The sequence below is a fragment of the Rhinolophus sinicus genome, linkage group LG13 (assembly GCF_036562045.2).
Source record: "Rhinolophus sinicus isolate RSC01 linkage group LG13, ASM3656204v1, whole genome shotgun sequence".
NCBI classification, from domain to species: Eukaryota; Metazoa; Chordata; class Mammalia; order Chiroptera; family Rhinolophidae; genus Rhinolophus; species Rhinolophus sinicus.
This window is the reverse complement of record NC_133762.1, coordinates 14,762,196-14,789,356: the sequence shown is the minus strand read 5'-3', so window position 1 is coordinate 14,789,356 and position 27,161 is coordinate 14,762,196. Positions and strand designations below refer to the sequence as shown.

General features: G+C 54.7%; 1 protein-coding gene and 1 long non-coding RNA gene across 6 annotated transcripts in view; both read right to left on the bottom strand.

The window, feature by feature from the left end:
- ARNT2 (aryl hydrocarbon receptor nuclear translocator 2) overlaps window positions 1-22,859 on the bottom strand; it is a 102,097-nt gene extending 79,238 nt beyond the window's left edge. Inside the window, exons 1-2 of one of the 5 annotated variants that reach the window (XM_074317796.1) lie at window positions 22,734-22,859; window positions 22,431-22,635 (exon numbers count right to left, since the gene is read on the bottom strand). Coding sequence is in view for 3 of the 5 variants with exons in the window: in XM_074317792.1 (XP_074173893.1) it covers window positions 13,238-13,268 (31 nt within the window). In the remaining 2 variants the exon portion in view is untranslated. Of the gene's footprint in view, window positions 1-13,237; window positions 14,093-22,430; window positions 22,636-22,733 lie in introns of those variants that run through there. The other 4 variants (XM_074317798.1, XM_074317792.1, XM_074317790.1 and 1 more) reach the window with 4 other exon arrangements.
- Window positions 22,860-24,438: 1,579 nt separating this feature from the next.
- LOC141568239 (uncharacterized) lies at window positions 24,439-26,718 on the bottom strand. Its single transcript, XR_012491322.1, has 3 exons — window positions 26,281-26,718; window positions 25,327-25,535; window positions 24,439-24,707 (listed from the first exon to the last, which is right to left on the bottom strand). It is a non-coding gene; the product is annotated as an uncharacterized LOC141568239 (long non-coding RNA).
- Window positions 26,719-27,161: the final 443 nt, after the last annotated feature.

The following is a 27,161-nucleotide window of genomic DNA, read 5'->3' as shown; positions in this document are numbered from 1 at the left end:
TTATGATCGGTGGCCATCTGGCCACCCCGGTCACCGTCACACCCACATCTATAGCATCTCCGCCTCAACACCACGAACGAGACGTGTCACACGAACGTACTGCTCAAGGCTGAATGCAAGCGAACATCCTAGGTGAACGAGGATTGACAATTTCCTCGCAAGCATGAAACGCGTCAATTCCCCACCATGAAATGATCCGTAAATACAGAGGGGGCCAAAAAAATGTACACACGGTTTAAGAAAGGAAAAAACTGTATTAAAATTGTAACACTCAATATATACCGATAACAAAAGATGAACACAAGTCATGTGTATACATTTTTTTTGGCACCCCTGGTATAAAGATATGATGGCAGGACAGTTCATGGCCATATGGCGAAAGCTATTCATTTTCTGTGCCAAACCAATTATAAAGAACTACCAAATACCAGGTTTTCCCATTTACAACCTGCCAGGGCGGGCGCCTTGCCTGCAGAAACAGGGATGGCAGCTCACTCGTCCACCCACTTTCTTCTCTCCCCAAACCACCCAGGGGAGCCAGTGTGACCGTGGAAAGAGGCGGCGCTTAGGATCAGAACTGGGCGGTCTGAGCTCTGCCACTCTCGTGCTGCCGGCTGCCCACACCTCCGTTTTCTCACGTGTGACACAGGCTGTCAGGCCCAGCCACTGGGGAGACCCCATGCACTCGTGGGCCTAGAAGCCCATCCTGAACCAGGTGAGTCACTTGGCAGTGCGCACAGGGCTGGCTCGGCTGCCTCTGGGGACCTGAGAGGTGGTCCAGCGACCAGCGGCATCAGCATCACCTGGGAACTTGTCCGAAATGCAGGTCTCACCCCCCTCAATCCCGACCTACTGACAAGCCTGGGGATGCTGACAAGCCGGTTTGCGCCACTGCACTGCCTGTGTGATGGCGCCACCTAGTGGTGAACAGGCCGTACTGCCATTTCCTGTGTTCCCAGCGGGACCGAGGGAAGCAGCGGCCCTTCCTGCGAGTAAATGCCTGAAGGCACAGACGGGGCCCTTCCTTCTAACCAGTGTGTTCCCGGCACCCTGAGTGACAAAAGGCAGCCAGGTAAGAAATGTCTGCTGAAGGCATGAATGAAGACGGAGGAATGAACCCGAATAAAGACGGGACATGTCCTCACTCCCACGTGTCCAGGCTTGGGACTCAGCCTGAGGCCCACGGAGCCAAAGGGGTGGAAGGAGAGGGACACCGAGCTGCCGTCTGCAGAGGCAAGTTCCAGGCGCCCAGGCACAGTGTCCGAGAGCAGGGGACCCACCCCGGTCCGTCCAGAGTATGGGAGGGGACAGGAGGGAGAACAGTCCTTGGGTAAGGGGACCCTTCCCCTCCCCGTGTGCCCGTGACGGCACAGAGAGAGGGGTGGTGACCAGGCATCACGTCTGCACCCAGGGGCAGGACCAGGGCAGGACGGAGTGAATGGGGACAGGTGCTGAGGACAGTCACAGGGCAGGAGGAAGGGACCCGAGTGCAGCAGGGTAGAGGAGGGAGGCTGGAGGGGACATGGGGTCCCTGCAGTCCCTGGGCGCTGAGGAGAGGAGGTGTCTGGTCTCACAAGGGCCCCCCTTCAATAAGCACATGTGGTTACTTGCCCCCACGTTGTCCCTGCCCAGCTGGCGAGACCTCGTTTCCCAGTCCTGTGAGCACTGAAAAACCACTGACCGCGAGAACTGGCACTGGTGCCCAGGGCTCACTGTGCCAGGAACCATCCCAACGCGGTGAGAGCCCCATTCAGTCCTCACACAACTGACACGGCCCATTTCACAGGTAAGGAAGCTGCTGCCATGGGAGCGGAGGCCGCTGGCCCTCGAGCCAGGTCGCCGGGTCCACACACTGGCCAGCCCGCTCGCAGGGGCAGTGGCGTGTTCACCGCTGACCCCTGAGCACAGTGTCCCGCAGGTGTCACCTCATCTGCCCTGTCTCCTCGTCGGTGATGCTGACGTCATCACCAGGTACAGACAGCAGGTACCTGCCTAGGAAGGTGAACCACTGCTAACCACTGGTGGAAACAACATTTCCACCCTGTCGGGTCCTTTGAGTCTTTGATGAAAGAGGGGAGGGCGAGGGGCAGGAAGAGAAAAGGGTGTGGGGGGGTTCTCACACTTTGGAAAACTCAGCAAGTGTCTGCAGGCAAATCATGCAAAAAAAAAAAACACACACACACACAAAAAAAACACACCTGGTTTTTAAGTCACTGGGTCTTTCTTTCTGAAATCACAGTAAACTGCAAACTTGTTTTTAAGTGGAACATAGAAGAAGTAGGAAGTCAGCTTTCTCCAGTGAAGGCAGACACACATCCCGGCCGGACGCGGCGGCTCGGGAGACCAGGACAGGTCCCGGTCTGAATGAGGACCCACTGCTGATTGCAGTGTGTTCCTGGCACCGCGCATGAGCAGCCACCTGCAAAGCTCTGCAGTCTGTGCGTCGGGAAAGCTGGTAATTCAACACCTCAACTCCCTACTGACATTATTGGCCGATACGAGCGTCCTTACTAGTCGGGTTATAAGGACTGTATTTGTCAAGTGAAGTTGTTGTTTAGTTTAGGGAGTCTCAGCTTCCCAGGCTTGTGCTTGACAAGAAGCACCATCTATCACCTCGTGTGTGGAACCAAAGAGAGGTTTGCCGCGCGGGAAGGTGGGTCCTGAAACCACGGACCGCCTTTCCTTAGCCTGCTCTGCACACGACCTGACTTCATCGACTGAGACACTCGCTTCTCAGTAATGACGGCTGGAAGCAGTCTTGTGACATAACACCGCTTTGGGGGCATTTTTTATTTAAAAGAAAAATGTTTTTTTTTAAGGCACAACTCCAATGTAATTGCGAGGAGGCAACATCAAACAAAACTAAATTGAGGGATATTTTACAAAATGACCAGCCTATACTCGGCAAAAATGTGAAGACCGTAAAAGAAAAAGATAACTAAAAGGATGAGGAATTATTCCAAAACTCAAGGAGACGACAGAAGCAAATGCAACTTGTAATCCTGGATGAAACCCAAGCCAGAAAAACAAACAAACAAACAAACAAACAAACAAGGTGGTTTTGGCTGCGAAAAACAATTGGTAAAATATGAATAAGGCTTGTGGGTTAGACAATGCTACATAATTAAGGTTCACGTCCAGCGTTGGGCCATAAATCGCAGTTTCACGGAGAAGAACGTCCTCATTCTTAGGAAACATACGCTGAAGTATTTAGAATTAAAAGGGGCATCGTGTCTCCCACTTTATTCCCAAACTGTTCGGAGAAGAAAGCTGGAGACTCATGACGCAGATAAAGCACTTGGGGGATTTGGGCGACGACCTTTCTACGTTCTTGCAACTGTTCTTAGGCCTGAAATTACTTCAGGAGAAAAAGTTACCGAAAACAAAAGCAGCAACCTTGTGGCGGACACACCTCTTCCGATTGGCTTGTGATCTGGGGATGCGGAGTCCACGTCATTCACTCATTCAATAAATATTTATTAGGCACCGATGATGTGCCAGGCCTCCCTCAAGGTACTGGGGATACCATTGGGTGGGGGTAGCAAAACAGGCCCCACCTCCAGGGGAAATGAAGCACTTTGGAGGTTCCTGGCAAAGCCTCATCTCACTCGGGCATCTTGAACTCACGGTCTCCCTGCCACCTCCACCAAACCACCCCAAAGCCCCGTGACCTCACCAGTGTCCCTGGTGTGGCACCTCCCCCTCCCCCGTGACTGAATCGGGAGCCGTGCCCCCGCCTCACATCTCCTATACCCAGTCTACCAGCTGGTGCGAGGCTTTCCTGCGTGCGCCGCTCAGGGATCCGTGGGTTTCTCCCCGTGTCCACTGCCCCTGGAGTGGGCCTCGCTCTCCTCACTGGACAGCCCGACACGGCCTCCCTCGCAGCTGGAGAGGTCCTTTCAAAGCCCGCCTCCCGTCACATCACACCCCTGCTCGCGACACTTCAATGGCGGCTGGTTGCATTTGGAAACAAAGACTCCGTTCTTTCGTAACACTTATTTGAACGATGGCCTCCTGCACGTGATTTAGTAAACGGCCGACTCTCCAACCACACGGGGAGTGCCCTGAAAGCACGGACCACGCCTGGCTTTACACACCACTGGGAGCACACAGTTGGCATTCTATTAATATTTGTTTAATTAGGTGGATAAGCAATTAAAATAATCAATGTCTGGCTCGGGCCAAGGAATGGAGAGTGGTGCCATTCACTGCTGCTGGGGACCGAGAGGGAGCGGAAGTGTGGGAGGCGTGGCTTTGCAGAATCTGTGGGATCCATGGGGACGGCTACCTGCCAGGCGGCTGGGAACGGAGACCTGTGGCTTGTGAGACGGCCCTTAGGAGAAAACACACAACGGTGCCCTCCAGCAGGCAGGCGACGGGTCACCTGCATAAAGCTGTCCCTGCGCTAGCTGTGTTACAGACGGGCTGAATGCACACGACCATGGACTCAGCATCCTCCCCCGCAGGGCACCGAGCACGGCACCCTTTGCCAGGCGGGTGGGCAGGGGGTGCTCAGGGAAGCCTGGCTGAATGCCACTGGGCACTGGAAGTTTCTGGGCGTGAAACACTTTCGGAAAGAAAGCACACAGCTGTGATCCTTGAGCACACCCACTCATTTCACTCTTTGGGGGACTTGCAATCCATCCAGCATATCAAATGATGGCAAATGATCCCCGCCTATGCCTCGTTTCAAACTGCTGATGTGCTGGAAACATCACGCTGTTCCAAAAATAGTAATAAAAACCTCTCGCAATTCTGCTAGTTCACATTTAAATTAATCTCCATCACGGGCATCATAATTGTCTGAAAAGTATCATCTTGTTCTTGAAGCCACCAAGTTTTCTTACTCTGAAGTGGGCGTCAGGAGGGTCCCACCCGCCCCAGGGAGCCTGGTACCTGTCCCAGCTGCCATGGCCCCCAGCCCAGGGCCCTGGTGACGGCAGGTGCTGGATGATTCCAAGTGGGGGGCCCAGTGTACGATGTCCAGCAGCATCCCCGCTCTACCCCCTGGATGCCACCACATACCCCACCTGCCCTGTACTGTGACAACCCAGAACGCACCCGACTCTGCAAACGGCCCAGCTGAGAAGCGCTGTGTGGACACCCCTGGGGCCCCCTGTGCCAGCCTCTTGGGGGCTCTGCCACCCAGCTCAGACAGAGGTCTTGCCAAGATAGAAAAAGAGAACACCCTTTGGACGCAGCTGCTTAACTGCAGGCTTCCTGGTGTCGTCCAGGTCAGAACAAAGCTCACGTATTGTCTAAAGGGGCCACCAACTGCTTCTGGCCCCCCTCAGTCATGTATTGATTTCAGTGGCTTTTTCCTTAGTTGCTGTGAGGGCAGCCTGGCGGTCCAGGCAAACACAGGCAGGTAGGGGCCTCCCTCAGGGCCACAGCGGGTTACTGAGGGTCTCAGAAGTGTCCAGGAGCATGTGGCATAGACGATGACCCTCCCTGCTGTGGTCCCAGCCCAGCTCCCCGCAGGGAACTCCCTCTGCCAACCTTGCCCTCAGAGGCCCTGCCCGCTGACAGCTCTGGAGCTCTCCCCGCTGGCCGTGGCCACCGGACCCCTCCCAGGCGGCTCTGCACCTGAGTCTTTCCTTTGCCACCTGAGCCTGGGTCGAGGAGCCAGTGCCCTCGGCAGCTGTGCTTCCCGTTTTCAAAGTTATGGAAGAGAGGCAGGGATCCGCCAATTAACGATGAACACACCCACCCTGTGACTGAAACCTCCTGATTCTGCACCTGAAGCACAAACAGCCACTGTGACCTAAGGCCACCAAATGCGGGTGGGAAGGACAGCTCACCTGGCCCCAGGCTCTCTAAGCCCAGGGACTGGTCAGCCATGTGGGCTGCTTGGAAACGTGTCCTCTGACCAAGGAGGATACGAGGACCACAAGCAGTGACCCACGGTTTCTGGGACACTCGGCGGTGCTCGCACTTGGGGACGCCCACGTGGGCAGGGCGAGGGCCTGCAGGGACACAGCGCTCACGCCGGCGCTCCCACTCACGCACTGGGGACCCCCGGTCAGTCTCAACCTCTCTGGGCCTCTGGGTTCCCCTCTGCGGAAAGCAACATAAAACAGAAACCAAGAAACCGATCTGACTGTTCAGTCCCAGCTCTGGGAAGGTCCCACAAGGGAAATACAAGTCACCTCCTTATATATTTACATAAGGGATATTCACTACAACATTGTGTATAATTCTGACCAATGGAAATGCACGCCAAGTAGGGGGTGTTTGTACAGCAGCCCAGCAGGACACATAGTTACTGTTAATGCAGGAAAAAGTAAGGGAACAGCAGGTTTAAGACCCTTCTATTTTGTGTCGATATGTGACAGATCGTAGAGAAATTTAGGTAACAACGTATGCAGACATGTGAACGGTCGGTGGAACGGCTATCTAAGCACTTTGTATCTTTTCCAAATTTTCCTACAGTCAACAGTATCTTTCCTGTTGTGCTCAGGGGAAAGTGGTTATGGGGAGAAAGAAGCCAGGGCCTCGGCAGGGGCGGGGAGACCCCCAAGCTGTGTGGGCAGCTCTCACGACACAACCCCGGACGCCCCGAGGTTGGCATCAAGCACAAAAGCAGGAGCCCTCTGCTTGTAAACACTTCGGCTTTTCTGTGGGTTTGCCTGGAAAATGGTCCGACTGCTGCGTCTCCAGGGCCACAGCCTCTGCTCATCTGCAGGGGCCTCAGCCCCCCCCCCCCCACCCGCTAGAGCTGCAGGCTCAGGCAGAGGGCAGAGACTGACTGCAGCCTCTGCACTGGGCCACAGGCTTCCTGAGACCCCTTTCAGCCACCCCTTTAGTGTAGGGGGACCCCAAATCCAGCCTGGAATTACCAAGCTACAGCAACAGTTTGACACTCCAAACAGCAGGCAGTCGGGGGGGGACCTCTTCCTAGAGGACCCTGGTGGGACTAATGAGGAACCTGGAGGGGACGGACCTCCCAGGCTACGACCAGGCTGCCCCCCGCTCCTCTGGGAAGAATGGGGAGATCTGTGTATCTCAAGGCTCCTTCTGTCACAGTCAGATCAAAGTCAGCTCTCACAAAGAAAAATCAGAATCTACGTTAGAGCGCGCTGGCCTGTTTTGTTTCAGACACACACACGCGCACACACACACGCACACAGTGTTGATGCTGCCTCTTCTCCAAGGCCACTGAAAGGCAGCCACACACAAAACTGTGACACAACCCCCTGGGGTCCACCCAGCTGCTCATTAGCAAACCTTACTGGGCGCCGCCTGTACAGGAGGCGTTGGGGCCACACAGTGATGACCGCGTCCCCTGCCCTCGTGGGCCTTCGGGTCCCTCAGGGGACATAGACACCTGCTGACCATTCCATTCCAGGTAAGGGAAGGGCTCGAAAGCCAAGTTACGCCCTGCGGCCTGGCACAGACACGACAGGACCGCTGCGTGTGGGTGAGGGATCAGGAGAGGTTTCCCCAGTGCAGGACGAACGCAACCTGGGACAGGAGGACACACAGGCACTCGGACAGGGCAGTGGTGGGGTTCAGGGGGTGCCGGGAGGGCGGGGGTGGCACGGAGGACGGCAGCACGCAATCCTTCCAAGAAGATGAGCAAAAGCCCTCAAGTGGGAAGCAGCTGGACTCTAAGTGGGAAACAATTTTTTATTCACTGAACAAACAGTTCTGTGCAGAAAACTAGGCCAGCGGCCTGCCCTGCCCAATGGCAGCTCCTACCAGCTTCCGTCTGAACCCCTCATCCCCTCCCCACGCCACATAATTCCGTTACTGGGCAACTCTGCTGGTCACTCCTTTCTTATGTTACGGCCCCGCCCAAACTTGATGTTCTATATGTACACATCCATGCGTGTGCGCGCACACAGGACAGAGTGGGTAACGGGTCGGGCAGAGGCGGAAATAAGCTCGCTATGCATCTGAGTGAACCTCAGCAAAGGCCAATAACAAGCCATAATGGGGGCCTCCTTGGCAACAAAGGGCTGCCAGTCCAAGTGTTCCCCTGTGACGTCACTGTCCCCAAGGAGGGCACCTGGGGGCCTGGCCGAAGGCTGGCAGCATCCTGTGCACGCACTTCCCAGCCCAGACCCCTGGGGCCCGCGTGGCCCTCGGCCTCCCTCTCAGCCCCAGCTCCACGGCTCAGCTGTGATGCTGGAGCGTCCAGCACCCGGCCACTGCCTCCCTCACTGCCTCCCCATCACGTCCAACCACAGAAGCTGGGACCATCCTCGCTGCTCCCTTCTCCCTCGGCACCCTCTCCCGACCCCTTACTGTGTCCTGACGGTTCTGCCCCAAAACAAGAGTCACTGCACAGGTCTGAGGGGGTGCCCTGACCAACGGCAGGGACGGCAAGGCCGTACCCGGTGGCCTGGACTCGTTCAGCATGGCGTCCCCGCCCCGAACACATCTCCACTCCATCTGCTTCTCTCCACGCCCACTGCCACCGGCCCACGTCCACTGCTTCCCGCTGGGGTCTTGCCTCCTCCCAGTGCGCTCAGAGAGACCGTCATTCGGTGCACGTCGGGTCCCGTCTCTTCACTGCTCAAGACCCTCCCTGAGCTTCCTGTGGCTCCTGGAACAAACTCTGCACCCCCAACCCCAGCTCCGTGGCCTCTTCCACGAGCCGGCGCTGCCCACGCCCCCAGCTCCCCATAGTACCCTCGCCCCTGCTCACGACTCCAGCCACTCAGGCCTTTTCTGGTTCCTCGAACCGCCCGGCTCATCCCGACCTCAGGGCCGCACGGAGGCCCTTCCCTACGTGTGGAAAGCCCTTCCTCGCATGTTTCCCTCCCGTCTTCACAGCTTCAACGCATTTCATAACTGACATGTTGGTGTGATTCTTTAGGACTCTCTGCCCACCAGGCTGTGGCAGCACCATGCCAGGTATGTACTTTGCTCACTGCGGTGCCCCCAGAACCCAGCTCAGTATGTGGCACATAGTATCTGCTCAATAAATACTGGCTGAGGATAAATAAACCTCTTTCTCAGCTACCACTCCTTTCCTTTGGAAGAAGTCAAAAGGCTGTTGGTTCATCACTGGGCCCCCCAGCCACGCCTAAAGGGAAATTTTATATAGTTTTTTATTGAAAAGGAGACCATATGTTTCAGATACAGGTGGTTAGGCAGCACAGTTGAGTTTTTCCTTAATACGCAGTATTTTACTGATGCTAAATGTGTTTCTAAAACGTCACTGAAATGGAGGCGTGTTTCACACCTGATCGCATGGCAGAGTTGAACTGACAGCCGTTTCTTTCCTGGAAGCACATAAAATACTGACATGTTGTGTAACGGATGGGCTCGTGGATTCTACAAAGCACGTATGTGAGGAGCCTGGACTTGTGCGTGGGCTCGTGTGGGCGTCCTGCCTGCACACCAGGCCAAAGGCTGCACACATGCCTCCCAGCTCCAAACCCTCCCGACGTTCCTGGGCGCCCACCTCGGTCCCCAGGTGCACTGAGCAGACAACCTCTGATGGTTCCCCACACGTCCCACGTCTGCCCAGACAACTCCAGCTTCACGCGACTCTCCCTAAATTCTCCATACGCCAACCTCTCTCTCTTCCAAAGGCCCGGTCTCCGAAGCCAGCTCCCCACCAGGCTTCCTCTGGGTCCCCACCATGATTTCAGCACACCTGGTCAACGTTCATTTCATGCCACCCTGTGTTACAAAGTCAGCCCGTGGACACCTCCCATTAAGACGCAGATTTCCCTGGGGACATCTTTTCATGGTCCCGTGCACAGCACTTGGTACCTCAGCTCAATACGACCCACGTGTCCCTCTGTCTAACGCAATCTGCCCAGAACGCTTTCCTCTACTACACAAGCAATTCCAAACTCAAACGCCAGAGACCAGACACCTGGAGGAAAAACAGTCTAACAACTGATTTCAGAAAAAGGTGGTCCCAAATCTCTTACAACACCTCTGAATGCCTTTCAACTACGCAAGCCTTAGTAATGACTCTGCAAACACTGCTTCCTGAGGAGGCCCAGACAATGCATAACGCCTAACGCTCCCCCACGCTTCCCTTACGAAACCCTGATGTGGGACATGGCACTGGAACGAGTCCCCTCGGACATTTGCCATTTCAGCTGCAGTTACCGTTGGATGTACGAAACCAGTTCAAACCTTCGCTCTTTCATATAAATCGGAAATGCTTCCATTTCACCCAAAAAGGAGGTAAAATCATAATACATATACATGGAACAGAAGATGCTAGGACTTCATTCTCTAGAGGACAGAGGGGGTCCCCAGCCGGAGAAAATCTGCCACCACAACAGTCTCAGCGACCAACATACCTACAAGTAGGGAAGTGTCAGAGGCCACAGAAGATGGGGTTCAGACCCAGGAACCCCCAGCACGTGCCATGAGGAGGAATCTGGGAGCCGGGCCCTTCTTTCTCCAAAGACCCTTCCCTCCCGCCAGGGTAACTGGCAGAATCCTAACCTAAAACCCACACAGGGGACCTAGAAGGAGCGGTTAGAGGTGTGGACCTGGCACGCGTCACCTGAACAACACAGCAGTGACGATTCTAACCTCGTGGGTGGGCACCTGGACCCAGCGTGCCCCCACTACATACCAGAGAGAAGTGAAGTACACGCAGGCCAGCTGGTGTGCAGTGGTCAGCTGGGAAAAGAAACTAGTGGGTGGGGGTGAGGCGGGGTGGCAGTGACAGGCCTTTGTACCCTGGGCACAGGTGCTGCAGAAACAAATCTCAGTGCCTCCCAGTCCGTTTGCCCATGTTTACCAAGCTCTTGATCTTTGCAAGGAAACAACACCTGCAGGGAGGGGAAGGCAGGGGGACTAGGAGGTGTCCACACAAGCATCACGTGGGGGTCTGGTGACAACCTCGGCTGCCCTGATGGCAGCTGAATGAAGTCTCTCTTGGACTCAAACCTTTAGGGGTAACCCTTGAGACTCCACCTTTTCTCCCAAAGCAGCCAGTGGTTCACCTGGGCAAGAACAGCATCCCCCCCAGACTGGAGAGTTAGCACAGGGGACCGGTCAAAGAAAAGACGACGGACAAGAGAAAGCGTGGTCACCTCAAGGAATTTTACTTGAGCTGTTCTCACCAAGCTCAGGACCTGTGGGACCTCTGCCAACAGAGAGAAAACACGGGCATCTCTGTCTGTCACCGGCCAGGTGTTTACAAATAATGTGAAAGACCCTCCTGCATGGACCGGGTGAGCCGCCCAGGCCCAGGCGTGGGCCTTCACGAGCTCAGTGGCACCAAGCTGGCCGCTGCCCTGGATTTAGCCCACAGCTCACGGGACGCCAGAACGGACAAAACAGTTTCCACCAGTGATAGAACGGTGTATATGTGTATATGTATCACGTAAATCGCCTCTCTGGTTTTATCCCTATTTTCATTATAAACCTATATTGAATTAAAATGTCTTCATTTCACTTCCTTTACTTTTTCTAATGTCACAGCATTTAAATCTATCAACTTGTTATTGATTTTTAAGCAACTGAACAAGTTGAAACTGTAGGCTTCAGTCACAAGCCAACCAACACGGCTGTGTTTTCAAACCAGCCAGGCTCCCATTCAGTGTTCTGGACAGGGAACCCCAAATCTGTTCTTGCAAGACTCCCTGTTTCTGTTATGGATGCTCCTTCCTTGAAACCACTCACCTCCTGTCTCCACGGACACTTCACCTCCTGTCTCCACAGACACTTCACCTCCTGTCTCCATGGATACCACACCTCCTGTCTCCATGGATACTCACCTGTCTCCATGGCCACTTCACTTCCTGTCTCCACGGACACTCACCTCCTGTCTCCATGGATACCGCACCTCCTGTCTCCATGGATACTCACCTGTCTCCATGGACACCGCACCTCCTGTCTCCATGGCCACCTCACCTCCTGTCTCCATGGACACTCACCTGTCTCCATGGATAACGCACCTCCTGTCTCCATGGATACTCACCTGTCTCCATGGACACCGCACCTCCTGTCTCCATGGATACTCACCTGTCTCCATGGACACCGCACCTCCTGTCTCCTTGGCGACCCCCTGAACCGGTACCCCAAATCTAAGCAGTGCCCGCCTGAGCTCTTGCATTGCCCCTGGTGCTGTCCTTTTCTCTCTGTTCCAAGCCAGGCCCACGAAGTCTCACCTCCCAGCACCTGACCCATTTCAGCCAGGCCTCCCTGCCTCCGTTCTTGCTCCCTCCTGGCCACGTTACTAGACATGGCTGACAAATTCCTCTCCGAGGACGGCGACCATGTGACTTCCTTGTTTACTCCCACTGAGGGTCCTTTCCACGTGCAGGGAGCCTGTGCTTCAAAGCCCTCTCACGCCCGGCCTCGGGCACACGGCTCCACGGGAAACCGGCGGCTCCCTCTCATCTCCCACTGCCCCGGCTCGTCACGGACGTCCGCGCGTGCTCAGAGCAGGTCCACGCGCGCTTGCGCCATCCCTTCCAGCTCTTCCAAGTCCAGTCCTAACACGTCCAGTGTCCCAAAGCCCTCCCTGACCACTTTGGACAGAAGGGGCTTTTCACGCCTAACTCTGTGACGGCACGTTTTTCATTTTCTACAAACGGTGGGTGTTCACCTGCCTCCTGGACAACCCCCGCCCCCGAATTCCCTGACGCTGCCCTGAGTGTCCCTGTGTCCTCCGCAGGCACCCCGCACCCGCCACGCCCACAGCAGTCACTGCAACACCCCGAACTTCGCGCCGTCAGCCTAGGTGACCCCTCCCACTCCCGTCCCCTTCAGGCCCTCTCCTCACAGGGGGCACGTCCCCAGCTAACACGGGATTCCCGGGGGCAGTTCCCACGCAGGTGAGCCCTGCCACCTGATCACGACCTCTTCCCGAGTGAGCAGCTGTCACAGACCTGTGGCCCCGGGACAGGCAGCCCCGGCCGGCCGGCGGGGGACGCTGCGCGCTGGGTGGACGCGCAGGAAGAGCCGGGCACACAGAGCGGTCACGCGGGGGCCGAGGACGCGCGGGGCGGGGAGGGAGCACGGGGCCGCCCGTTGGGTTCCGGCTCCAAACTTTCCCTCCGCCGGCGCCGCGAGGCCACAGGCCGGGCCCGAGGAGAACAGCGCCGGGTGGGCAGCCACGGTGGCATTTTCGGGGCTGGAGGGGGTCCCGGGCCGGCCGCAGGGCTCTGGGGACGCGGGGTCAGGTCTGCCGCCGGGGCCGGGCCGGGGGGGGATGGAGATGCCGGCGCCGGGGCTGCGGTGACAGCCGCCCGGCCGCCCCACCCGCGCGTCTCCCGGGCTCCGCGCAGCCCCGGCCGCTACTCACCGGGAGGGTTGACGGCCGCCGGGGTGGCCATGTCGCGGGAGCAGCGGCGGAGGCCCTGCGCGGAGCGGCCCGGCGGGCGCGGCCGGCGCGCCACACAAAGGCCGGCAGCTCCGCGGCCCCGCGCCGTCGCCGCGCCTGTGCCGCCTTTGTCGCGCGCCGGGGGGCGCCCGCCGGGCCGTAGCACCGCGAGACTTGGAGCCGCGGGCGGCGGGCCCCCCACGCTGGGGCCGGGCTGCGGGGCGCCGGGAGCAGGGAGGCGCAGGTGCCGCGCGCGGGACCCGGCGGCCTCGCGCACGCGCCGGGCGGCTCGCCCCACGCCCACGCCCGGGGGTCGGGACGCACGCGGGCGCTTCCCCAGCGCGCGGCCGGGGCGGGGCGTGGGGCGTGGGGCGTGGGGCGCAGCCCGTCGGGATGCACACGGAGCGAGCGGCCGCACAAAGGCGCCGGGCTGCCCACTGGGCTCCGGGCGCGGCTCCCGCGGGGACGGCGGGGATGGAGGGCGAGCCCCGGGCCAGGGATTCCCCGAGGCCCGGGCAGCCCCGGGTGCGCTGGGGACACCCCACAGCGGCAGAGGAGTGGACTGGAGGAAAGCACTCAGCTCGGCTTCTTCAGTGCCGTGGGGACTGTCACGGCTTATTGCAACTGCCTTATGTCCACAACCAAATTGAGAATTTAGAAGATATTTAAAGTGATTTTTATGGACATATCCTGGGGAAGTCGGGCTGCAGGGAGCTCGGAGGGGCTGTTTTTCTGCCAGACACTGGGAATCCTGAGAGAGGGTGGCTGTGGGGGAGAACACGTCACCACAGTGGGGGCCCCATAAAGCTTCCCCGGAAGCAGCAGCAAGTGCACCCGGGTGGGAGCACAGAAGAGATGGCCCCTAATGTGGGCGTTTCTGCAAAAACATCTCACTGCCCTGCATCCTTCCAAAGAACCGTTTTGGGGGGTTCAGGAACAAAGCAGGGGATGTGTTTTCAGATCACCACTGTCTTCAGGGAGCATTTGTCATTATTGATCTGACTAATAGGCGCTTAACGATATTCATTTGTTTATCGATTAGACACACGGTCTGCTGTGTGCCCCGCACAAAGCTAGGTGTTGGGCAGACCAAGGAAAGACATCACAGGGCTGGGCCTGCCCCCGGCTTCTGGTCTGGGGTAGGGAAGACAGGAGTGAAATGAGGTTTGCACTCAAGAAGCCACAGCTGCCTTGGGGCGTTGTTGTCATTGCTGAATGAATCAGAGCAGAGAGGGTGGAGTGATGAGAGAAAATGGAAACAGCCTTTGAAGAAGTGAGCAAGATGTGGAGAGGGGGAAAGAGGAGACATTTGTGTGACCACTGAAGAGTGCAACCGGCATCGAGAGAGGCAGGGCCCACAGAGGTAATGAAAGGTGTCCTGAGATCAACTGGGGTACCAGCTGGGACCCCCACCCTTGTATCAAGGAGACGCCCTGGTTTCCCCAACATCAAGCCAAACGAGAACTCGGCCCCTCTTCCACATACCCTAGAAGGCACCACACTCCAATACCCCTGTGAACTTGATTAATACACAACAGATCGGACTGAACTTGTCTTAGGTAAATGCAAGAGGAGGCTCAACTCACTCCACAATAAACAAGGTAAAAACCCACCCGAGATACTCCTGCTGCTCAGAACGGCTCCCTTTTCATCCCTGCTCCCCACAGCAGTTCTGCCTCTGGGGTCCAGTCTACAAACAGCTCCCGGACATCGCTGCTCGCACCCCTGCTGCCGCCAAGCCCTTCCTACGCTCCAACTCAGAAGTAAACACCGCTCCTTGGCATTTCCGTATCAGCCATCACACGGGGCTCATGTGGGTACTGTCTCCTAACAAACACAGAGGGTGCCAAAAACATGTATGCACATTTTAAGAAAGGAAAACTGTATTCAAATTGTAATACTCAATATATACCGATAACAAAAGATGAATACAAGTCACATTTGACTTCCACAATGACAAGAGGTGCTCAAAGTGGTTCCCGTCAGCGTCCAGACACTTCTGATCACGGCGAACTACCGCTGGAGCAACGCTGACCCAAGTGTCCTCTTGTAGACACTTTTTTGGCACCCCTGCTATATTTCGAATATCCTCCGTGAATAAAATTGTGGTGAATATGGCCATTACGCAAACGTGCACACACACATATTTAACCACACAGATTTGTGGATAAGCTTTCCTTTCTTACTGTGCTGTGGCCTCCTGCCCATTTTCCTAAATGTTACTCTGCCAGTATCATCCATCCTTTGCTTGTTGCGTTTGTCCATTGCAGTAAAAGGCAGGTGGCAGGTGGACAGCTGCGCGAAGTTGGGACGGGACCCTTCTCAAAGTCTGCTTGGAGTCTGTGGTGCTGTGGTTTTTGGTAGGTGATAATAAACACCTCTGAATTTTAACAGAGGAGATATTTCATCTTCTCCTCCAATCACTGCACCTCAGAAGTGGAAAGGACCTTTGACATCATTCAGTTCAGCCCCCAGAGTTTGCAGATAAGGGGACGGAGGCTCAGGGTAGAGAGGTGACTTTCCCAAGGTCATGCAGCTCAATAGCCAAGACTCAGAACGGGGTCACCCACAAAGCTGGGACTATGTGGCCGGGGTGGGGGTGGAGGGAGCAAAAAAATGGAGGAGGGGGTGATGGGGGCCCTCACTCTCTCTCTCTTATCTCTCAGTGTTAAATAGGTAAATACTGAGAAGCATGGATTGTGGCTGAAAGCCGCACTCTTAGGTAAACAGCCTGAAATGGGCCAGTTAGCCATTGTAGAATACTGAGCAGTTTACACAATACCGTGGGTCCCTGCTAATTATGAGAGCTAGCAGACTGTGACCAGTTAACAGGCTCAGGAATTCCACTCAACCTTTAAACAACCTAGAACTCTTTTATATTCCAAAGGAAGCTATTGAATTTGAAGCTGAGATTTGCATTTTCAAAAAAAATTAGCACAGACCCACTGGGCCCACAGCACGTGATTCTGGGCCCGGTGCTCCCACAAATGAGTGGGGTTGCAGGCCACAGGGCTGACAGTGGGTGGGAGAAAGCAGTCACCTCAACTCCCATTGCATAATTTGTAATCATTAGAGGAATTTCTATCTTCTCTTAACTTTAAGATAGCAAGAGCCAGAAAGGGAAGCACACCCTTCCTTAGACATAGAGGGGGTGTGAGTGGGGGGGGGGGGGGAGGGGATAATGGGCAGACATAACCACAGTTTTTTTCTCTGCCACAGACTATATGTCTCCTCTCAACACTTCCTCACCTCCATCCTTCCTCACCTCTTTCTCTTCGCTGGAGAAAAAGGCACGTAGGTCTCCGTTATCCCCAACGCCACCTCTTGGTCTTTAATTCCACACAGGTGACAGCTGTGCCCCCCCATCTCTGTCTAGGCAGCCCCCCTTTATCCAGTAGGTCTCTCGCTTACTCTCAGAACCACTGATTTATATCAGAGGGTGATGCAATCTTAGTTCTATACAAAAAGGCCTATGCACTGGCCTTTGAAGCAGAAAGCGTGGCCTGTCTGCTGTCACTCATTTACTCTGTTGCCCACAGAACTGTGTTATACGTCTTAAGTCTCACTTTCCCCACCTGAAAAATGGGGGTGATGCTAGCTGGGTTACAGTGAAGATTAAATTGAATGTGGCAATATGTGTGCTCCATCCACTTGAGAGTTAAAATGCTGGTGGTGGGGGGGAGAGGACGGGGGGCGGTGACAGGCAGTCCGACCCAGGGATCTGACTGCCCAGGGAAGGCATTTCAAACCAGCTGGCGGTGAAGCCAAAAGCAGAGGTTCCCCACGTGGCAGCCACACAGGGGATCCCGCAGGAATGAGGCATGTGCCCGGAGCCAGACCTGACCGGTGTCCTGTCTCCACACGGCCTCCATGTAGCGGTTGGGTCCTCACATTCCCACAGGGTAGGGGACAGAAAGTACTGCTGGAGTCTGGACAGATGGACGCAGGCGGGGGGGGGGGAGACAGGAGGCCTCAGAAAGTAGGACTGAATGAACAAAGGCTCAAAACGGGACCCCAGATCTCAGCCCCCAGTGTAAGGTCTCCTGAAGACACCTTGACATTCACCAGCCACGTGGGGCCCCCCAGAGTGGAGCTGGGGGGGGCCCAGGGCTCCCTTCTCCCCTTGCAGGTCCTGCGTGACCCCGTAGCCACCATCTGGAGGACAGAGACGAGTATGAAAAACAGGCTTCCTACTGCGCTCACTGGGCACCGTGCACAACGCAAGCCCTCCTTTCCTCCAAGCGGGAGAACATAGCAACTGTAACAACTCCTCACTTCCGTTCGCACTTGAACATCGCTTCACAGGCCCGGGCATCTGTGACTCAGCCACTTTGTGAAGAAATGCCACATGTGTGCACTCACTCAGAGTTTAGTAGATAACCACTTTCCTGTTTGTATTAATCCATTTTGGAAGCCACGCTCACAAACGACAAGTTTGTTGTTCTTTTTTTTTTCCCCCAGCATATTAACATTCTCCAGATGTCTCAGCACCTCATGCTGTGCATTTGGGCTCTTCTTATGCAACGTATAAAGAAGTGGTTTTTGCTTAAAAATGCCAAGTGAATTCATGGGGTCGGTTAATGATTACTCTCTCTCTCCAAGTGATATTCAACATGCCGCTGGGGCCCACACTGGTTACTCTGATACAGGGAGGCTAGACCAAGTTCATTATCCAACCAACTGGCCTGAGACTGCTCAACCATTAGCATGCAAATTACCACAAATAAAGGGCAGGTGGCAATGACTTCCCTTCCAGGGGGTCACACGCCTAGAGGGGAATCCAGCGTGTTTCTGTTTAAGAACATTTAGTTTGAGAACACGCAACCTAACTCATTGATGGGTTAGATTTTGGTCTTTTGAATATCTACCTATTTTAAACACACTCACAGAACTTTGGAGGCGAACTGTCAAAATCATGTGGTCCGTAATTTAGAGGTAAACCTGAGGAACTTTCCGGTTTTCCCTGCTTATCTTTTAGGAAATTAGGGCTGCAGACAGAAGGGGTGTACCCCTTTAGCGTCCTGGGTGGGGTGGGGCATGACAGATTGGAGAGAAGGGGAAGCAATCTCCATGACCCCACTGTTGTGTCTCAAAGCACAGCGTAAATACCCACCTTCCCCTATTAGCAGGGACCCTGGCTTTTCCCAGGATGTCCCACCCCCGGGTGGTACCGGAAAGCGGGTGCTTGGTCTCCTTGCAGGAAAGAATTCAAGGACACACGGACTATGCCAGGCAGGCAGTGGGTTTAGGAAAAGAAGGCAGCACACTCCCAGAGTGGCGGGAGGGGGCAGCCAGAGGAAGAGCAGCTACACCCAAGAACAAAGAGGCTTGTGACTTCTAAACAGACGGCGCGAAATATTCAGAGGTTAGGGGTGGTGTTATGGGCACTGCTAGGCTGGTCCTCGCTGACCACTGACCACTCCTTCTGGTTGCAGAAGGTATTTTTGTCCTTATTTGGCTCTAGTCGGAACTGTCCTGGCGACGCGGGTGGGTGGAGATTTTTCCCTGCCCGCAATGCTAAGGATGTTAGAATCCATTACAATCACAGCTAAAACTCACCTCCAGGGGCCACAGGGTGTCCGGGCCTGTTCTCAGTCACCAAAATCTATTCTGGCCGGTCTGGTAGCTGCACCTTTTCAAGGATGAGCTCAGCTCCTTCTTCCTTTGTCTCCCCTTCCTCTTTCCTCTCTTCCCCGCTCTCTCCCGTGGCCCTCTTCTTTCTGCCTACGGTAACTCAGGCACCTCTGCGGGTCCTCAAGGGATTTGAATTTCCCACAAATTTGTCTTGGTTGCCTCTTGTCAGCCCAGGTGATCACCTTCCTACAGCGTCTAGTCCAGACTTGTGTCTGCCAGCGACCCTGCTAGATGTCCTCTCCGCCAGGCACGGCTGTCCACACCAGGGCTGAGTCCTGGTCAGCTTTCCGGCAGGTCCCTGCTCCCTCCTTCACAAAGGCCACTTCCTGATCCTCCTTGTCACCTGTCAATGGGGCCAGACCCCACAAGTGTCTCCAGCTACTGGCCCAGGTACTGACTGCTCCAGAAACTGGCCATTCCCTGTGCCGCTAATTTATCTGCCACAAGCACTAAAAGCTAACTATCAACTGAAAACCAAGGCAGACCGAACCCAGCAAAACACAAGGGCATGTGGGCACCACTCGCCTGGCTGGGCTCCACGTGCAGCCCTCACACCCACCTGCTCTGGCCGTCTCGCCTCCTCAACGTCCAGAGCCCCAATTTCTTCCAGCTCCCAGAAAGAGGGGATCCCCCCTCCCTTAGACAATGCCCAGTTTGGGATCTCCAGCTTTCCCAGACAACTCGAGCGGGAACATACATCCCCCTCCTGACCTGGCAGAATGTGCCCCCCCCACGTACCTGTGCTCTTCACAAGACAGGGATGAGCCTCATGGCATATCTTTCCCTACACATGGGTTTCTCTAAGTCCAATTCCTGTGACAGAGAAAAATCAGCAGAAGAACGTGGCACGACAGCGCGGGAAGGACTGGGTCTCATTCTCACGTCTCTGTTAAATGACAATACCTCGCATCACTGAGGAAATATAAGCAAGGAAACGCTAAGGATGAAACACAAATCCTCCTGTGTCTTGATTTCATCACCTGAGTGTCTACAGTTGTAATTTAAACAGAATGTTTGTTTATCAAGTCCTACTGGGCTTGTATTCTACCGTGAGAACTACTCTGCTTTTGTCCCCGGACCATCCCTGGCACTTTGGTTATACGGCTCATGAGAATTTGGTCACGTGGAACGGCACCCACCGGACATCAGCGTCCTCACTAACTGTGACATGTCCCAGACACTGTTCCTGTATAGTGTCTTTGAAACCCTTACTTTTTTCTCTTTCTCGGGGACTGGGAGCATTTCTAATCAGGAGTGTCCCCAGCCACCTTCTCCCAGTGCCACAGAGAGAAGCTGTTTGCTGAATCGGTGTGGTCACTTCCAACGCTGTGATCAGAGGAGCAGGGAACTGAAGTCAGGACACTGGCTGCCCAGCCCGGGGCTCGGGTGAAAGTTGGGGGTAATTGTTTAAAGCAGAATGTCCTGGAGACAACAGTGTGACACTCATGTAAGAAATACTCCATTTTCCACAGTATAATGGCCCAGAGGATGACACTGTCACAAAAACATGGACACTGACCCCTCTGCGTGGACAGCGATTCTGCAAGTGACCAGGGGTTAGGAGGAGATTAACTAATGTGTGCCTACGAGTGATACGTGTTTTTTAGAAAGTCTCTGTCTAAATGCGTCTGAAAGGTCTTCCGCTACCATGGAATAAAATTTAAATATTAAGGAAGTGCCGTGTCTCAGTTTCCCTGTCAGTGTGTCTCCTTCTGTTGTGGTACGTAGTCCGTGCTGTGATTGACCATCAGTGGTGTCTGCGAGATGCAGGGTTGTTCCCGTTGATCAGCGGAGCAAAGCGGGGCTCAGGGCAGTTGCCTAACACAGCAAGTAAGAGGCAGGGCCAAGGTCGGCGCTCGGAGTGTCTGACTGCACACCCCAGCTCCTAGCCAGTCTGAGCCCCACTTTGCATAGCTGACTGTGACCTGATAACATCAGCTTTGTTCCCCGTAAGAGTTGCTGAAGGCAGAGCACTCACACAGACGTCTGGCTCTGTCTGGAGAACAGGTTGTTCTGACATTCTCAGCCCATCCAGATGACCCTGGGACGAGGGAACCCATATTCCTGGTTCCTTCTACGCATGGGACCGCGTGCAGATTGAAACAATGGGCGCTGCCTTCTCTTTTAAGAAATACTCATTATTTCAGACAAGAAAACCTGGGCCTCAGGCCTCTTTCTGGAGTTTCAAAATGAAAATCAGATGTAATGCAAACATGCAAGATAACCAGAATGTCTGCGTTAACTGAGTCAGGAAAAACAGCAGAACAAGAGGTGAATCTGGGTTAATGGTGGGTCTGGGAAGCACGAGCCTAACACCCTCTGCTCTCGCTCCTTGCAGGGTCCCCCGAAAACACAGTGACCCACATAGAAGCACAGGTACCGCTGTTTCAGCTCCAATGGTGATGGCACACTGCACAGCCCGAGCGCTTTTTATTTGCTGCTTGCCCCTTATAAATGTGTTCACGTACTCACACTAAATTGTGCCTAAGCCACCTCCACCCCAGAGATAACATTTCCTGCTCTCATAGGGCGTTTTCATCCCACCAGACATTCAGAGAAAACATACTTCTAGTGCTACTTCTAGGCCTTATTTGGCTGAGAGCAGAGCGTACAATAAAGGACCTCAAACTTAATTAGCACACTGACATAATCACATCAAGCTTCCACGTTGCACTTGACAATAGGAAATGGGCTAAATCAACGCAAACTACTCGGCCCCATACTTTATAATTAGACAAGGGGAAAAAAAGACGATAGCTCAAATGCTGTCAGACGCATTTTCTGCTGTTTCTAACTGACGAGGTTGGAACTGTTGACACCAGAATGCTTCCATTTTTCCTCCTATTTCAATGAGTCAGAACCTTAAGCTCACAGACTTTCCTCCTGAGGCGTCTTAGTGACTTTCTGTGCTGAATGTAGCTGCTGCTTTGCTTTGAACAGCCTTCACCAAAAAGCCGTGAAGGCTCCTGTGAGAAGTTCTGTAAATGAAAACGGGGCAACGCCCGTTTCAAGAGCTCAGGACCCAACAGGCTTCCACTGGGCAGAAGCCCTATGCTGCGTTTTCTACGCTGAGTTTGTTTTACAACTTGTACCAGACTTTCCCCAGGAATTTGCATGCATTTCCCACCGCCAGCTGCTGCTTCTCAACCAATGTGGGTGCTCTGCCGTCACAGGTTCTTTTCTTGGTGGAGGCAGAAAACGTGACACATCAGATGCCACGTCTGTGACAACCTGGAAGCTGACAGGTGAGAGACAGAACACGAGGATGGCCGTCGAGTGAGGTCAAGGGCAGGGGTTAGGACCACACAATCCTGCATCTGCCGCTGGCTCACCGTGTGGCCCTAGACCATTTGCTTCGCCTCTCTAGGACTCGGTTCCCTCGACCGTACCGTGGGAACAATGACACCTCGCTCACTGCACTAGCACGGGGATTGGTTCAGGTCACATAGCGCCTGGCACATGGCTAGCAGGACGTTCTCTCGCCAGAACGAGGACACGACGGGCAGTGCAGGGCTAACACGCGAGGGAGCGCTGCACTCACCAGAGGAAGGGGCGCTGGGGAGCTCTGCACAGGTCACAGCCTAGCTCAGGCTCGTCACGGCAGGCAGGCGCCGACAGGCTGTCCCAGCTTCTCTCTGGGCCACGGGTCTCAGTCAACGCCTGGCGTCTCATTCGATGGGTGCTGCCTGCTTCTCTCTTACACGTCCCGCCACCCTTTGGCTCCAGGGTTCCTTCCAATTCCTGCACTGTGGACACAGTCCTTCAAGGCTCAGCTTTCCATATCTTCCCGCGCTTCCCAGCCTGAAGTCACGCCTCCTCCCTCCGCCCTCCCCCAGCACCTTACCTGCACTGCTCTTCCAGTCCTGGTCATATTCTGCCATTTCCTTTACCAGCGGTGCAACGTGAGGCGTTTCTCTCACTGGACAGTGAGCTTCTTGAAGGCAAAGGCTGCGATGCCATGTCTGTCCCAAGCCAGAGCCTGACGCTATGGCGCCTTCCCGCTGTTGCACGTTCCCTGGGAACGCCTCCTTGCCAGCAGAGGGCGCTGCAGCTGCCATGCTGCCTCATGACCTCTGCTCCATGGCCAGTTGTTTGGGTTTAGGGACGCCACTTCAATGCTGTGGGGCAGCCACTTTCTGTCCTGTGCCTGGAGAGGAAGAGAAAGACGGACGGACGAAAGACGAGAATGAAGTAGGCAGGATCACTTCGTAAGTTATATAAATGTCTAATCACTACGCTGGAGAACTAAAACTAATACGAGTGCCGACGGTAATTACACATTTTTAAAAATTAAGAAAAAGGAAATAGGCAGGGAGGGAGAAAGAGGTGGGAGAGAGAAGCGTTTGAGCATCTGAGGGCTTTCAGGCCCTAGGGGACCAGGAGTGTTTCAACAAGCCCTCTGGATGACCTAACGCTTACTCGGCTGTGAGCCACCAGGCTGGGGAGTGGTGACGAGGCTGGGTCCAGTTCGTGGAAGGAGACAATGCATTTAAAAATGAGACACTGCAACAGAAGACTGGAAGGAAGCGGGGATTGCCATGCAAGATGGCCGAGCTCCTGGTTCAGGACACACCACAAATTCTGGGGGGACCAGCGGGCTCTGTGGTCCCGGGTTCGGGGAGGGGCTGAGCCAGGCTGCACCACACCCCGTCCGTGCCCACACCTCACACTGTGTGCGCTCTGAGTCTTGCAACATCGCTCACCCACGCTGATCCGTTCATTCCCTGACAATCATCCCGAGGGACGTGGTAGGAAAAACAAGTCAGTTGCCTTCCCTGCTCTGGAGGGGAAGAGTGTCGGTACAATATAATCACCGTGCGTGGGATGAGACACGGGCCTGTGAAAAGGAACTGCTGCCTGAACTCACAGGAAGAGGGAGCCACCGACCTTCCTACTCTAGCTGGGCGAGCGTTCATTTCAGCTTTACTTCTCAGCAATCATCCCACAAGCTCAGACTCTCTCCATTGCGTGGGAGCTCAGGGAGGTGAAATGAGTCTTGCAAGGACACACAGCGTGTAGATCCAGGGCCAGGCTCCAGGCCAGGTTTCCCAGCTCAGTCTGGTTCCCTGTTCTCCGTGCAGCTGGGGCCTCGGCCCAGCCTTCTCCTGTGGTGTGTGCTAATAGGCATTAATATTAATAGGCGGCAAGTAGGACCATGCTGAGCCTTCCAGTTTTGTTTGAGCAACTCTTAGAGCAGCAGCACTGCCTTTTCTCATGAAAGGAGCAGCCCATTTTTTTTGAGAAACACAAAAGAGTGGATGGGACGTCTTCTTCAAAATTAAATCCACTTTTTTTTTTTAAAGCGATAGAAGAGTTCATGCAAAATGATATCCTTGTCTGCGCACTGGCCGCCAATGTGTGACAGGCAAGATTGGAAAGGGCCTCTTATGAATCGCAGCTCGGACCTGTTATCAGGTGTGTTACATGACCTTGCTGCCATGACCTTGGACAGGTGACGTCAGCAAGGTCACAGAGATGCTGAGGATTTAACAATAGGCTCTCACATCCAGTGTGAGCAGAGCTGGCACACCACGGCCTGGCTCCCCGCCTGCCAGACTTTCTGTATCCTTCCTACAAACCCTGTCCTCTTCCTTACAGTCCTCGACCCTTTCTCATGGATTTCTTGACCGGCCACCATTCCTGCTCTGGCCCCTCCCGCACTGCCTGCTCCCAGGGTCCTTCGGGCCAGACTGCTGGCTGTGACCTGAGCTGAACCTTCTTGGTCTCTGCTCGCTGGCTGCTGCTTTGTGAGGCCGCAGGTCCGCTGTCTCCCCGGGGCTGCCAGCTTCTCCAGTTCTACACGTGGGAGGACTTGGCACTGTAAGAAACGAATGAAATCAGGACGGGTTCCTTTCCGTATTCTGTTCAGGAATTCCAGCCCGCAGGCCCTTAGGGTTTCCAGATTCGGAGGAAGATATTGATCTGTGGAAGATGTCTGCCATGGGGGGGGTGGCGGGGGGAAGCCCGGGCATTTGCACAGAGTGGAAGCCTAGCCAACCAACGGTTGGGAGGCAAGTGGACGATTTCTCCTTTTTTCATCTGCTGTGATGTTATGTAAAGACATGCCTCCCACCCAAACCTCGGGGCCAAAAGGGCGAGAAGAGAGTTTATGCTTCTGTGTCAGGGAGAAAAGCTGCCAAAATGTGATTAAGCTTTTGAGTTAGAACTCCATAAAAAGGGCTTTGCTCTGGGTTTCCATGGCTGTGCAGTGAATAGAGTGAGTGCAATTATGGGAAACACAAAAGGCGGTTCGGGGCTCTGGCAGAATGGAAGACGTATTCCTTCTACTATCGGCTCCTGAAGCTTCACGCCACAGACGCACACTCGGGAGTCTGCCAGAGGCTGGCTGGAGCTTCTGCCTTCCAAACCCTCAGCAGGTTTCAGCTCCTTGCTAAGTAAGGAAAAGACCTAGACCTTGAGGAGACGTGAGTCCTCACCTATGAGCTCACCGCTGCTCCCGAGACAGCTGGCTTGAAGAAGACAGAGGGACGAGGCACTCGCAGGCTCCCAGATCTTAGCAAACCTCCTCGTCCTGGGGGTCGCTGGCCGGGGGTCGCTGGCCGGGGGTTGCTGGCCGAGGGGAAGGCCCCATGCTGTTCCCAGTCTCCTCTTTGCCCACAGCCAGGAGAGCAGGTCTGTGCAGGACCTGCAGGGGGGAGGACATGAGAGGTGGTAAAGGTCATGGGTGTGCTAGGTGGCTGGGAGGTGAGGCGTCTGCCTTCCAATCCCACGTCCCCAGGGGCTGAATCCCAAATAGTCACTTCTCTGATCCAACCACTGAGTCCGAGTGGGGACAACTTTCTCTTCTTCCTCCTGCTCCATTTATAAATCATGTCCCCTTGTTCCTAGAGATGACAGGCACAAAGAGTTCCCAGTTACTTAACCTCTCTGTGCCCCAGTTTCCTCATCTGTGAAATGGGGATAGTAGGAGTAAGTACCGCAGTTGTTAGAAGAACTAAGTAGCTAGTATGGGAAAAGCGGATTAACTGACCAGAAGAGCACGTGGGGTTACCTGAAGGTATCAGGACAGTTCCCACCTCCTCACCCCCCTCCTGCGTCCAAACGTGGTTCAAGCATCACTTCCTGGTTGAATCCTCCCCTGACCGCCCCTGGCAGAATCCCCACCACCTGCTGTGTACCCCATGGTATTCAAGGAATGTTTTGCTATAGCCTGGAAGCCACTTGGTTGCATTTTCTTGTTATGTCAGTCGGCCACAGTGACCACAGATTCGTCCTCTGTCTGTATACACGTCCCTCTGGTGACTTTGCAGCACCTTCCTTCCAGAGCGGGATTCTCCCTCCATCCCGGAGGCAGGGGACGGCCTTAGCACTGCTTTGGCCACTGGGACAGTAGCAAACCTGTGACAAGTAGGGACGTGAAACAGGCTTACCCTGTGGGCTTGCATCTTGAACCTCTTCAAGCCCTGAGATCCCGTGGGATGGAGCCCAGGCCAGACTGCTGGACAGTGAGCCACCATATACAGGGAGGGTCTCCTGTGGCTGCTGCATTGATTTTTGAGCAGCTGGTCCTCTCTGACCCGGTAGCCGATGGCAGACACCAGAGCGAGTCCAGGTGGGCACAGCCCAGACCAGGAGAACCCCAAATCGCCAACCTGCAAAGTCACGAGACAATGACACGGATAGTTAGAAGCCTACATTTGGTTGCTATTGGTTACACAGCAGCAGATAACTGATACACTTGGGAACTTCGGCACTTCTGCTCCCAGACAGAGCATCTGTCATAAGGTCTGACGTGTAGCCATTACACAGTCAATCTGTGCTGACTGGAGGGATGAGCGATACGTACACGCAAGTGTGAGTTTGTGGATAAACACGTGTTCATTATTTCAATACACTCAGTTGTACCTCAGACACTCTGCTTCCCAGACTGATGAAAAACTAACCTCTGTTTCTTAGGGCACCCCCTCCCAGAGCTGTGCAGTGCTTTCCAGCAGCTCATGACACCGCAGGCAGTGGGGAGCGCTCATGCAGGGCTCAGCCTGGGGTTGTCTCCAGCGGTACTGGCTGTGCCTTCTGTTCTGGGATGAAGCATGAGCACCAGTTGGGAGGGAGGGAAGGAGGAAAGGAGGGAGGGAGGGATGAAGGGAGGGAGGGAGGAAAGGAGACAGATGAGATAAGATAAATAGATAATAGATTAAATAAATGGATGATAGATAAGGTAAATAGATAACACATTAGATAAATACACCATAGACAGACAGACAGATAAATGGAGAGAGAAATGGAAAAATACCCATTAGGTTCTAGTATG